Genomic DNA, 15,000 nt, shown 5'->3' with positions numbered 1-15,000 from the left:
TCAAACCCTAACCCGGAAGACGCTGGGCCAATTGTGCACCACCCTATAGGACTCCCAATCACGGCCGGTTGTGATACAGCCTAGAATCGAACCAGGGTCTGATGTGACTGTGCCACTCGGGAGCCTGAAAAGTCAGTGAATGTTCCTCAGTGGCCTAGTTACAGTTTTGACTTTACTTTTCTACTTGAAAATCGATGACAAGACCTGAAAATGGTTGTCTAGACATGATCAACAACCAATTTGACAGAGCTTGAAGAATTTAACAAAGAATAATGGGCAAAATGTTGTACAATCCAGGTGTGGAAAGGCTTACCCAGAAAGACTCAATGCTGTAATCGCTGTCAAAGGTGCTTCTACAAAGTACTGAGTCAGGGGTATGAATACTTATGCAAATGAGAGATTTCTGTATTTCAATTTCAATAAATTTGCCAACATTTAAAAAAAAAAACTGTTTTCGCTTTGTCATTATGGGATATTTTGTGCACATGGGTGATTTTGAATTGAATTGGATTTTGAATTGAGGCTGTAACACAAATAAATGTGGAATACGTCAAGGGGTAGGAAGACTTTCTGAAGAAACTGTATATGCCTTTTAGCCAACAAGCTTTCACAGAATCAGACGTTTGTCCATAAAGGTTACATTTCAAAGGTTAAGTCAAGGTATTAATTCCAAATGGTAAAGTTAATGGTTAAGATTTAGGATAGGGTTCAAACAAATAAACAACAACAACAAAAAACAAAAACAACAACAACAACAACAAATAAACAACAACAACAAAAAACAACAACAAATAAACAACAAAAACAAAAACAACAACAACAACAACAAATAAACAACAACAACAAATAAATTGCACTGAGACTGAATGCCATAGCCTCGGAGCAAGAGCTCGCAGTTTACACCCATTCACCATCACCCTTCCACAACGCCTTAGTAAAACCCAAGGCTACTTGATGGTAATAGTGCTCACCATTGCCCCTAGTGGCCCGGGTTTGAAGTAATCTCCTGACGTCTTCTGACGTCCTGCTTACCTGGACGGACGGTCTTATTTCACAGTGGAGCGACCTGGCTGATTTAACAAATAATTTTCTTCACTACAGTCATGCGAGCGTACATTTTTCATATGGGTGGCCACGGAGCAGGAATCAAACCCACAATCCCGAGCCACATTCAGTATTAAAAAACAAAAAAATGTAGTGGAACGTTCAATTAAATGGAGAAAGGTGGGGCACTGAACGACCAGTTGAAAGGATGTGGGCTCAAAATGCACCGTTGCCCTTTGAATACATCACGTGTTGCTTCAAGCCACACCCTGCCACACCTACCAAACAGTGTAAATGTACCTCAAAGTCTGTTCAGGAATGTACAAGAACAATTTTGGGGAAACGTGTCGTTCAGTGCAAACCGTTCTGCAATGTAGCAAACGTACCACTTGTGTCTACGAACTGAGAGGCACAGGACCACCATGACACTTCACAGACACAGAGTACAGACGTAGCCCCAGCTCACATTGCCATGTCAAACTGGTCCAACCACTTCTTCTTCAGCTCCTTGGTCTTGAAGAAGAACTCAAAGCCACTCTGCCCCTGCTGATGGGTCAGGTAGAAACCATAGAACCACTGGGGAGGGAGAGAGGAAGACAAGGAGAGAGTGAATGGCAAAGTTACTCTCTCTCTCTCTCTCTCTCACACACACACACACATTTTGTTGTTACAGCCTGAATGTATTAACATCCCCTATATTAACATCCCCTTATATTAATATCCTATATTAACATCCCTTATTAACACCCTCCTATATTAACACCCTCCTATATTAACATCCCTTATTAACACCCTCCTATATTAACATCCCTTATTAACACCCTCCTATATTAACATCCCTTATTAACACCCCCCTATATTAACATCCCTTATTAACACCCTCCTATATTAACATCCCTTATTAACACCCTCCTATATTAACACCCCCCTATATTAACATCCCTTACAAACACCCTCCTATATTAACATCCCTTATTAACATCCTCCTATATTAACACCCCTTATTAACATCTTCCTATATTAACATCCCTTATTAACATCCTCCTATATTAACACCCCTTATTAACACCCTCCTATATTAACATCCCTTATTAACATCCTCCTATATTAACATCCCTTATTAACATCCTCCTATATTAACACCCTCCTATATTAACATCCCTTATTAACACCCCCCTATATTAACATCCCTTATTAACACCCTCCTATATTAACATCTCTTATTAACACCCTCCTATATTAACGCCCCCCTATATTAACATCCCTTATTAACACCCTCCTATATTAACATCCCTTATTAACATCCTCCTATATTAACACCCTCCTATATTAACCCCCTCCTATATTAACACCCCTTATTAACACCCTCCTATATTAACATCCCTTATTAACATCCTCCTATATTAACACCCCCTATATTAACATCCCTTATTAACACCCTCCTATATTAACACCCCCTATATTAACACCCCTATATTAACACCCCCTATATTAACATCCCTTATTAACACCCTCCTATATTAACACCCTCCTATATTAACATCCCTATATTAACACCCTCCTATATTAACACCCTCCTATATTAACACCCTCCTATATTAACATCCCTATATTAACACCCTCCTATATTAACATCCCTTATTAACACCCTCCTATATTAACACCCCCTATATTAACATCCCTTATTAACACCCTCCCTATATTAACACCCTCCTATATTAACATCCCCTATATTAACATCCCTTATTAACACCCTCCTATATTAACACCCTCCTATATTAACACCCTCCTATATTAACATCCCTTATTAACACCCTCCTATATTAACACCCTCCTATATTAACACCCTCCTATATTAACATCCCTTATTAACATCCCTATATTAACACCCCCCTATATTAACATTCCCTATTAACACCCTGCTATATTAACACCCTCCTATATTAACACCCCCTATATTAACATCCCTTATTAACACCCTCCTATATTAACACCCTCCTATATTAACATCCCCTTATTAACACCCCCTATATTAACATCCCTTATTAACACCCTCGTATATTAACACCCCCCTATATTAACATCCCTTATTAACACCCTCCTATATTAACACCCTCCTATATTAACATCCCTTATTAACACCCTCCCTATATTAACATCCCTTATTAACACCCTCCTATATTAACACCCTCCTATATTAACATCCTCCTATATTAACATCCTCCTATATTAACACCCCCCTATATTAACATCCCTTACTAACACCCTCCTATATTAACATCCCTTATTAACACCCTCCTATATTAACATCCCTTATTAACACCCCCCTATATTAACACCCTCCTATATTAACACCTCCTATATTAACATCCTCCTATATTAACACCCTCCTATATTAACATCCCTTATTAACACCCCCTTATATTAATATCCCTTATTAACACCCTCCTATATTAACATCCCTTATTAACACCCTCCTATATTAACACCCTACCATATTAACACCCTCCTATATTAACACACACACACACACATTTTGTTGTTACAGCCTGAATGTATTAACATCCCCTATATTAACATCCCCTTATATTAATATCCTACATTAACATCCCTTATTAACACCCTCCTATATTAACACCCTCCTATATTAACATCCCTTATTAACACCCTCCTATATTAACATCCCTTATTAACACCCTCCTATATTAACATCCCTTATTAACACCCCCCTATATTAACATCCCTTATTAACACCCTCCTATATTAACATCCCTTATTAACACCCTCCTATATTAACACCCCCCTATATTAACATCCCTTACTAACACCCTCCTATATTAACATCCCTTATTAACATCCTCCTATATTAACACCCCCCTATATTAACATCCCTTATTAACACCCTCCTATATTAACATCTCTTATTAACACCCTCCTATATTAACATCCCTTATTAACACCCTCCTATATTAACACCCTCCTATATTAACACCCTCCTATATTAACACCCCTTATTAACACCCTCCTATATTAACATCCCTTATTAACATCCTCCTATATTAACACCCTCCTATATTAACACCCTCCTATATTAACACCCCTTATTAACACCCTCCTATATTAACATCCCTTATTAACATCCTCCTATATTAACACCCTCCTATATTAACATCCCTTATTAACACCCTCCTATATTAACACCCCCCTATATTAACATCCCTTATTAACACCCTCCTATATTAACACCCCCCTATATTAACACCCTCCTATATTAACACCCTCCTATATTAACACCCTCCTATATCCCTTATTAACACCCTCCTATATTAACACCCTCCTATATTAACACCCTCCTATATTAACATCCCTTATTAACACCCTCCTATATTAACACCCTCCTATATTAACACCCCCTTATTAACACCCTCCTATATTAACATCCCTTATTAACATCCTCCTATATTAACACCCTCCTATATTAACATCCCTTATTAACACCCTCCTATATTAACACCCCCTATATTAACATCCCTTATTAACACCCTCCTATATTAACACCCCCCTATATTAACACCCTCCTATATTAACACCCTCCTATATTAACATCCCTTATTAACACCCTCCTATATTAACACCCTCCTATATTAACACCCTCCTATATTAAAATCCCTTATTAACACCCTCCTATATTAACATCCCTTATTAACACCCTCCCTATATTAACACCCCCTAATATTAACATCCCTTATTAACATCCCTTATTGCTATATTAACACCCTCCTATATTAACATCCCTTATTAACACCCCCTATATTAACATCCTATATTAACACCCTCCTATATTAACACCCTCCTATATTAACACCCTCCTATATTAACATCCTCCTATATTAACACCCTCCTATATTAACACCCCCTATATTAACATCCCCCTATATTAACACCCTCCTATATTAACATCCCTTATTAACACCCTCCTATATTAACATCCCTTATTAACACTATATTAACCCCTATATTAACACCCTCCTATATTAACATCCTCCTATATTAACATCCTCCTATATTAACACCCTCCTATATTAACATCCCTTATTAACACCCCCTTATATTAATATCCCTTATTAACACCCTCCTATATTAACATCCCTTATTAACACCCTCCTATATTAACACCCTACCATATTAACACCCTCCTATATTAACACCCCCCTATATTAACATCCCTTATTAACACCCTCCCTATATTAACATCCCTTATTAACACCCTCCTATATTAACACCTTCCTATATTAACACCCTCCTATATTAACACCCCCTATATTAACATCCCTTATTAACACCCCCTATATTAACACCCTCCTATATTAACACCCTCCTATATTAACATCCCTTATTAACACCCCCTATATTAACATCCCTTATTAACACCCTCCTATATTAACACCCTTATTAACCCCTATATTAACATCCCTTATTAACACCCTCCTATATTAACACCCCCTATATTAACATTCCTTATTAACACGCTCCTATATTAACATCCCTTATTAACACCCCCCTATATTAACATCCCTTATTAACACCCTCCTATATTAACATCCTTTATTAACACCCTTGTATATTAACACCCTCCTATATTAACACCCTCCTATATTAACACCCTCCTATATTAACATACCTTATTAACACCCTCCTATATTAACACCCTCCTATATTAACATACCTTATTAACAACCTCCTATATTAACACCCTCCTATATTTCGGTTGCTAGTCCAACGCTCTAACCACTAGGCTACCCTGCCACCCCAATGATGTGACAGAGAGTCACGTCATATTTTTCAATATACTGTAGCCCTACCGTAGGCGACTTGAGTCTCACTAGTGTTGAGTAATGTGCTGTTAAAAGTGGTGTTGGTCTTATTTATTTTAAGAGCATATTGAAGTTAGAGGCAATAGGATTTGAAGCAAAAGCCTACAACTATTTTAACACTGTTGCACGCTGCTCTGAGACAAAAATGGGGACTGGTCTTGATAAATAAGAGATTTATATTTTCACTAATTCTCCGTTTGGGTATTGGTTAGACTAATATTAGAAAATGAGGGTGTATAAATGTTATGCTCTAGTCTAACCTTTATATAACTAGGCAAGTCAGTGAAGAACTAATTCTTATTTACAAGAACAGCCTAATCCGTCCTCCCCGGTCTCCCGTGTGCCCGCACGACACAGGAATTATTTAGCTAAATAACCCAGTACTGTACTCCCAATCGTCACGTTGTACAGCGCCATATTTTCCATTCCATCCTAACGGAAACCCAGAGTTTTTGTTTTGTTTTTCTTGGAATAGAAACATCATAATATTAATCCAATGAGTTAAACAACATTTCTTAAAATCAGTCCCATATACTATGTTCTTACAAAAAAAAGGTTTTCAATTCTCTAGTAGAGCCACTATTGAAGGCTATAAAATGCTTCTCAAAGACACCCATTGGTGGTCAAACTAGCACTAACTAGCATTGATGGTACCAGTGGTTGGCACTTATATAACATGCCATAGAATTCTGTGGCACACTTCAACTTTTAAAGGAAGAACCCACTGTATCTCTATGTCCTGGGAAATGGTCTTGTTACTTATAACCTCATGCATTAGCCTACGTTAGCTCAACCGTCCCGAGGTCGGGACACCGATCCTGTAGAGGTTTTAACATCACCCTGTATTAACATGATTTGATTTGGCATCCTATATTAACATCCTATATTAAACATCCTATATTAAACATCCTATATTATCACCATTAACATTTTCGTCAACTGCTCTCTCTATCCTGGACGGGGTTGTTGGTGCAGGTAAGTGGTAGGGTTAGGCCAGGCAGGTAGACAGATAGAAAGCCAACAGGGTAGGTAACCCCAGAGCCCTATGAGATTGGAAGCATTTGTTTTTTAATCCAGAGAAACGTTATATTACTTTTAGTCTTTTATCTCCTGTTCTGTAAAGAATTGCCCATCAAACTAGCTAAAACCAGCAGTGGCACACTGACTACTTCTTGCTGTTGTATGTCATCTCTCATGATCAGGGACAGGAAAGGGTTCAATTTGACCTTTTCTTTAGTAGGCCTACAATGTCGATGTTAGCAGCAGAACAAACTCCAATCACAGGTAAAGAGTAGTTTAATTGTTACAACAGCATAGCGAACAGCATAGCGAACAGTTAGCTAGCTAAGTAGTTGTGTTACTCCTGATGTATTGTTGTCTATACCATGTTGACCTTTGTGCTTGTTGACCTTTGTGCTGCTATCTGTGCCCAATCATGTTTGTACCATGTTTTGTACTGCTACCATGTTGTTATGTTGTGTTGCTGCCTTGCTATGTTGTTGTTTTAGGTCTCTCTTTATGTAGTGTTGTGGTGTCGTGATGTGTATCTTTTAATCCCAGCCCCCTTTTGCCTTTTGGTAGGCCGTCATTGTAAATAAGAATTTGTTCTCAACTGACTTGCCCAGTTAAATAAAGGTTAAATATATATATATATTTTTAAGTAGTTAGCTGATTTATATTTTCTACAGTCGCTATGATCAGCTGATAGCCCTCCCCTATTTTCCCTTGAACAGCAGAGAATTATGAATGCAAGGAATTTGGGCTAAAAACTAAACTTGTTTTCACTTTGATCACATGTACCCTGGCTGTGGCGACTGACCTTCTTGCTCTCTCTATCCTGGGTGGGGTTGTTGGTGATCTTAAAGTAGTTGAGATCAATCACATCCTTCATCTCATAGTTGTCTCCTCGTCTCTTACAGACGATCACAGCCCCGTCAAACAGGAAGATATGTCTGCGCCCAAAACAAAGTTCATACAAGTTCATTTACAGTGTTTATTTATTTACAGTGTTTATTTATTTACAGTGTTTACAGTGTGTATCCTGTCATATTACACATAAAGAAATTCCTACGTTGCTTTACATGCTGTCCATATAATGACGACAGAGAAAGCCACACATGCTAGTCCTTTTCCTACTAACAATTAACAATATACAGGCTGCAATAGCCTTCCTTAGGACCAACCCGGGTTGCCCATTTGTTTCACTGGGTCTGGGAAACCAGTCTGTAGTCAGTGGGTCTGGGAAACCAGTCTGTAGTCACTGGTTCTGGGAAACCAGTCTGTAGTCACTGGTTCTGGGAAACCAGTCTGTAGTCAGTGGGTCTGGGAAACCAGTCTGTAGCAGTGGGTCTGGGATACCAGTCACATGGGTCTGGGAAACCAGTCTGTAGTTTTGGGAAACCAGTCTCAGTGGGTCTGGGAAACAGTCTGTAGTCACTGGGTCTAACAATATAGTCACTGGGTCTGAAACCAGTCTATAGTCACTGGGTCTGGGAAACCAGTCTGTAGTCAGTGGGTCTGGGATACCAGTCTGTAGTCACTGGGTCTGGGAAACCAGTCTGTAGTCACTGGTTCTGGGAAACCAGTCTGTAGTCACTGGGTCTGCCCATTTGTAGTCACTGGGTCTGGGAAACCAGTCTGTAGTCAGTGGGTCTGGGAAACCAGTCTGTAGTCACTGGTTCTGGGAAACCAGTCTGTAGTCACTGGTTCTGGGAAACCAGTCTGTAGTCAGTGGGTCTGGGATACCAGTCTGTAGTCAGTGGGTCTGGGATACCAGTCTGTAGTCACTGGGTCTGGGAAACCAGTCTGTAGTCACTGGGTCTGGGATACCAGTCTGTAGTCACTGGGTCTGGGATACCAGTCTGTAGTCACTGGGTCTGGGAAACCAGTCTGTAGTCACTGGGTCTGGGATACCAGTCTGTAGTCAGTGGGTCTGGGATACCAGTCTATAGTCACTGGGTCTGGGAAACCAGTCTGTAGTCACTGGTTCTGGGAAACCAGTCAGTCAGTGGGTCTGGGATACCAGTCTGTAGTCAGTGGGTCTGGGATACCAGTCTGTAGTCACTGGGTCTGGGAAACCAGTCTGTAGTCACTGGGTCTGGGATACCAGTCTGTAGTCACTGGGTCTGGGAACCAGTCTGTCACTGGGTCTGGGAAACCAGTCAGTCACTGGGTCTGGGATACCAGTCTGTAGTCAGTGGGTCTGGGATACCAGTCTGTAGTCACTGGGTCTGGGAAACCAGTCTGTAGTCACTGGTTCTGGGAAACCAGTCTGTAGTCAGTGGGTCTGGGAAACCAGTCTGTAGTCACTGGGTCTGGGAAACCAGTCTGTAGTCACTGGGTCTGGGAAACCAGTCTGTAATCAGTGGGTCTGGGAAACCAGCATGTAGTCAGTCTGCCTTTCCTAATCCCATCTCACCTGTCCTGTTTCTTCTTGTCAACATTAGACACCATTCGGACCTCTCCGTCCCCCTTGGGCCGTCCGTAGCTCTCCAGGGGCTGGTTCTTCAGGGAGGGGAGGTAATGGGAGGGGGGTAAGGGGAGGTAATGGGATGGGGGTAAGGGGAGGTAATGGGAGGGGGTAAGGGGAGGTCATGAGAGGGGGATAAGGGAAGGTCATGGGAGGGAGGTAATGGGAGGGAGGTAATGGGAGGGAGGTAATGGGAGGGGGTAATGGGAGGGGGTAATGGGAGGGGGTAGGGGAGGTAATGGGAGGGGGTAAGGGAAGGTAATGTGAGGGGGTAAGGGGAGGTAATGGGAGGGGGTAATGGGAGGTAATGTGAAGGGGTAAAGGGAGGTCATGAGAGGGGATAAGGGAAGGTAATGGGAGGGAGGTAATGTGTAGGGGCAAGGGAAGGTAATAGGAGGGGGTAAGGGGAGATAATGAGAGGGGGATAAGGGAAGGTAATGGGAGATAATGGGAGGGTTAAGGGAAGGTAATAGGAGGGGGTAAGGGGAGGAAATGGAAGTGGGGTAATGGGAGGGGGTAATTGGATGTAATGTGAAGGGGTAAGGGGAGGTAATGTGAGGGTGTAATGAGAGGTAATGTGAGGGGGTAATGAGAGGTAATGGGAGGGGGTAATGGGAGGTAATGGGAGGGGGTAAGGGGAGGTAATGCGAGTGGGGTAATGTGAGGTAATGTGAGGGGGTAATGGGAGGTAATGGGAGAAGGTAATGGGACGTAATGTGATGGGTTAATGAGAGGTAATGCGTGGGAGCAATGTGAGGTAATGTGAGGGGGCAATGAGAGGAAATTGGAGGGGGTAATGGGAGGTAATGTGAGGGGGTAATGAGAGGTAATGTGAGGGGGTGGTTAATATGATATCAGTGAGACCATGTTCAGTGTGGGTCCGGAGGACTAGTACAGTATGTGTCTGGGACCGCATTGCACTTTGGACAACAATAGAAACAAATTGATGTGTCTAAATCATGAAGATTTATGGTACCAGGTTCTCGATGGAGCGTTGATACTGGTTGATCTCCTTCAGAGTCTCCTTGTCTCTCTTCACCTCATTGACATACTGAGCCAAGTCCTGGGTCAACAAACACACAGTCCCACATTCAGTGTCTATTCTCCGATTGTAGTTTAGTAAGAGAAGAAGAGAGACAGTCTTGATTACCTTCATGGCATCCAGAGCCATCTTCAGGTTGTTCTTGTCGGCTGCGTCGGGGGTGTGTTTGACCAGCTCCTAACAGACAGAGACAACAGGGAAATCACCAGTGATAATCACACACAGGCTCAGCTTCACACTGTTTAGATTAAGATTAGGTTTAGATTAACACACAATTAGCCTGGATTTACACTACAGGAGAGTCTTTTTCCTATGACGTTTGCCTACAGGGGACTACACAACAAAATCATATTGATGTTATAACAGCACGAAAGTGAAACCAAGCTGTCACCCGGTCATTTTACAGTAAAGCGAACCAAGCCATAAAAAAAAGCAGAGTGAATCCGCAGTACAGTTTTCCTTCATCTTCAAAGGATTGATTTGTGGACCTCAGAGCCATAAAACATCAGGCTTGGATATCACTGTGTCTGCTTGGATATCACTGTGTCTGCTTGGATATCACTGTGTCTGCTTGGATATCACTGTGTCTGCTTGGATATCACTGTGTCTGCTTGGATATCACTGTGTCTGCTTGGATATCACTGTGTCTGCTTGGATATCACTGTGTCTGCTTGGATATCACTGTGTCTGCTTGGATATCACTGTGTCTGCTTGGATATCACTGTGTCTGCTTGGATATCACTGTGTCTGCTTGGATATCACTGTGTCGGCTTGGATATCACTGTGTCTGCTTGGATATCACTGTGTCTGCTTGGATATCACTGTGTCTGCTTGGATATCACTGCGTCTGCTTGGATATCACTGCGTCTGCTTGGATATCACTGCGTCTGCTTGGATATCACTGTGTCTGCTTGGATATCACTGTGTCTGCTTGGATATCACTGTGTCTGCTTGGATATCACTGTGTCTGCTTGGATATCACTGTGTCTGCTTGGATATCACTGTGTCTGCTTGGATATCACTGTGTCTGCTTGGATATCACTGTGTCTGCTTGGATATCACTGTGTCTGCTTGGATATCACTGTGTCTGCTTGGATATCACTGTGTCTGCTTGGATATCACTGTGTCTGCTTGGATATCACTGTGTCTGCTTGGATATCACTGTGTCTGCTTGGATATCACCGTGTCTGCTTGGATATCACTGCTTCTGCTTGGATATCACTGTGTCGGCATGGATATCACCGTGTCTGCTTGGATATCACTGGGTCGGCTTGGATATCACTGCGTCGGCTTGGATATCACTGTGTCTGCTTGGATATCAATGCGTCTGCTTGGATATCACTGTGTCTGCTTGGATATCAATGTGTCTGCTTGGATATCACTGTGTCGGCATGGATATCACCGTGTCTGCTTGGATATCACTGTGTCTGCTTGGATATCACTGCGTCGGCTTGGATATCACTGTGTCTGCTTGGATATCAATGCGTCTGCTTGGATATCACTGTGTCTGCTTGGATATCAATGTGTCTGCTTGGATATCAATGTGTCTGCTTGGATATCACTGTGTCTGTGTCACGTAGAGTAGGCCAGATGGCTAAACTGGATAACCTAACCTCTATAAAATAAAAAGATGGCGGAACCGCAAAAGTTCTTCTGTGCAAAGGTGTTTATTTACAAGTGATTCCGGAACAGAAAATAACAGTACTGCCATCAACGTCTACCTTATGGGACAGCTTAAACAACAATGCTGCCCCATCCACAGCTCAATCCAAAAAATCCTCCTTAGAGACTGGAGAGAGGCTCCTTTTGTAGGGCTAGCCCCTCCCCTCAGAACAATTAACCCTAGTTAATTAATCAATTAACAATACAAACCTACATTTTCCATGAACTAAACATACTAAAGGATATACATTGCAACACGGTTTTAAACAATATCACAACATAACATTTACAACATTACATCATTACTGACAATATCTTTCAATATGCCCATATGCATTAATGAGCCATTTGGGACAGGCACTATAAAGCCAACCCAATTCCCTTAGCTCGGGTCCTTTTCCAGCATACCCAGAAGCTACAGAGATGGAGAGAGAGGAACAGAACAAACAAACAATGCGCTCATCCACAACATTGATAAGTATAATAATTATTGTATCTCTCAAATATGAACATTGACAAGTGTGAAATGCATGCACCAAGACAGAAGTTAAATTGTGTGTCGACCCACATTGTTAACTTATGGTATAATGGCGCAGGGAGGAGTGATGAATATGTGTGTGCGTTAAAGAACCAAATGCTGCCCGCGGCCAGTGACGGACTTCTACGTCACATTACCTTCCTCCTCTCCTGAAGCGACCATGTTCGGGAGCCTTGATAGGTAGTCCGCAGTAACGTTCTCTTTTCCTGCCTTGTGACGGACACAGAACCTGAAGGGCTGGAGCTCCAGATACCACCTGGTCACACGAGAATTCCGGTCCTTCATGGTCTGGATCCAGGTCAGTGCTCTGTGGTCCGTGTGCAGGTCAAATTCCCTCCCAAGAAGGTAGTAACGGAGGCTATCTAGGGCCCACTTTATAGCCAGGCACTCCTTTTCGATTGTAGAATACCTGGTTTCCCTGGGCAACAGCTTCCGACTCAGGTACAGCACAGGAAGCTCTTCTCTTGGCTCCCCTTGGGCCAGTACAGCTCCAATTCCTACAGCCGAAGCGTCCACCTGCACGAGAAATCTCTTCTTAAAATCAGGGGTCTGGAGAACAGGGAATGAGCACAGTCGTTTTTTCAGTGTCATGAAGGCTTCCTCACACTCCTCAGTCCACTTCACAGGGTTGCTGGCCCCCTTCGAAGTGAGGTTGGTCAGAGGGACAGCGATGGTCGAAAACTGTGGAATGAATCTCCGGTACCACCCTGCCAGACCTAGGAAGGACTTCACCTGTGTCTTGGTTCTGGGTTGAGGGCTATTCCTGATGGACTCCACTTTCTCCACCTGAGGCCGAACTTCACCCTTACCCAGCTGGTAACCCAGGTACTTTGTCTCCTGTTTCGCCCACTCACACTTCAGGAGGTTAAGCGTGAGGCCTGCTTCATGGATCTTCCCCAGGACGCTGCTAAGATGCTGTATGTGCTCCTCCCAGGAGTGGCTGTAGATCACCACGTCGTCCAAGTAAGCAGCACAGTAATCGTCACAGTCCTGGAGGACCTTGTCCATCAGCCTCTGGAAAGTCTCAGGGGCCCCATGAAGGCCAAACGGCATGACCTTGAACTGGAACAGGCCCATTGGCGTCCGGAATGCAGTGTAGGCCTTGGATTGTTCATCCAGGGGCACCTGCCAGTACCCTTTGCAGAGATCCAATGTGGTGATGTAATGAGCTCTACCTATTCTCTCCAGTAAGTCGTCAATGCGGGGCATGGGATAGGCATCAAACTGGGAGATGGCATTCACCTTACGGAAGTCCATGCAGACGCGCAAAGAGCCATCCTTCTTTGGGACAATGACAATAGGGCTGCTCCATTCACTTGAAGATGGCTCGACAACATCCATCTCTATCATGGTGTGGACCTCTTCCTTGAGGGCTACCACCAGCCTCTCAGGCACACGGTAAGGATGCTGGCGGACAGGGTTCTGGCCAGGTTTCAAACGAATGACGTGTTCCAGGACTTTGGTTCTTCCTGGTCTCTGACTGAAGAGGGCCGGATACTTGCCAAACAGCTGCTTCAGCTCATCTTGCTTGTCTTCTTCCAGGTGAGCCAGTATGACTTCTGCTCGTTCTTTCCATGCCTCTGTGACTCCATCCGACTCATCCTCTTCTACTCTGCGGACCAGAAAGGACTTTCCTTTGGAGAGTTCCTCTTTCTCCTCCCAGGCCTTGAGAAGGTTCACATGGTAGGTTTGCTTCTTCTTACCCTTGTCCGGGTGCAGCACCTCGTAGGTCACTGGGCCCATCTTCCTCCCGATTAGGTACGGTCCTTGCCATTGCGCAAGGAGCTTGCTGGTAGACGAGGGAAGGAGGAGCAGGACTTTCTGTCCTGGCTCAAACTCTCTGTGGCGAGCGTGCTGGTCATAGCCTCTCTTCTGGGCCTTCTGGGCTTGCTGAAGGTTTGCTCTAGCTTCCTCTCGGTACCGTTCCAACCTGTCTCGCATCTGGAGGACATACTGGACAATCCCCTGTCCTGAGGTAGCTACTGGGGAACCTTCCCAGCACTTCTTCAGCAGGTCCAGTGGTCCTTGCACTGGCCATCCATAGAGGAGTTCGAATGGCGAGAAACCTGTCGATGCCTGAGGCACCTCCCTGTAAGCAAAAAGCAGAAAGGGTAACCACTTATCCCAGTCTTTACCAGTGTCAGCCACAAACTTCCTCAGCATGTTCTTGAGCGTTTGATTGAATCTCTCTACGAGCCCATCCGTTTGGGGATGGTAGGGAGTAGTCCTCAAGCCTTTAATGCCCAGCTGTCGGTGGAGTTGAACCATCAGTCGCGAGGTGAAGTTTGTCCCTTGGTCCGTCAGGATTTCATCTGGGATTCCTACACGAGAGAAGAGCTGAACAAGAGCACTGATTATCTTTGGAGTGGTT

The 15,000-nt window shown here is 43.2% G+C and overlaps 1 protein-coding gene across 3 annotated transcripts in view; it reads right to left on the bottom strand.

The window, feature by feature from the left end:
- LOC112259668 (guanine nucleotide exchange factor VAV3-like) overlaps positions 1 to 15,000 on the bottom strand; it is a 120,034-nt gene that overhangs the window by 53,516 nt on the left and 51,518 nt on the right. For all 3 annotated transcript variants that reach the window (XM_042329152.1, XM_042329153.1, XM_042329154.1), the window contains 5 exons: positions 10,538 to 10,606; positions 10,364 to 10,450; positions 9,337 to 9,422; positions 7,738 to 7,870; positions 1,511 to 1,620 (listed from right to left, as the gene is read on the bottom strand). In XM_042329152.1, coding sequence (XP_042185086.1) covers positions 1,511 to 1,620; positions 7,738 to 7,870; positions 9,337 to 9,422; positions 10,364 to 10,450; positions 10,538 to 10,606 — 485 coding nt within the window. The remainder of the gene's footprint in view (positions 1 to 1,510; positions 1,621 to 7,737; positions 7,871 to 9,336; positions 9,423 to 10,363; positions 10,451 to 10,537; positions 10,607 to 15,000) is intronic.

The sequence above is a fragment of the Oncorhynchus tshawytscha genome, linkage group LG10, assembly GCF_018296145.1.
Source record: "Oncorhynchus tshawytscha isolate Ot180627B linkage group LG10, Otsh_v2.0, whole genome shotgun sequence".
NCBI lineage: Eukaryota > Metazoa > Chordata > Actinopteri > Salmoniformes > Salmonidae > Oncorhynchus > Oncorhynchus tshawytscha.
This window is presented reverse-complemented; position numbering and strand designations above follow the sequence as displayed.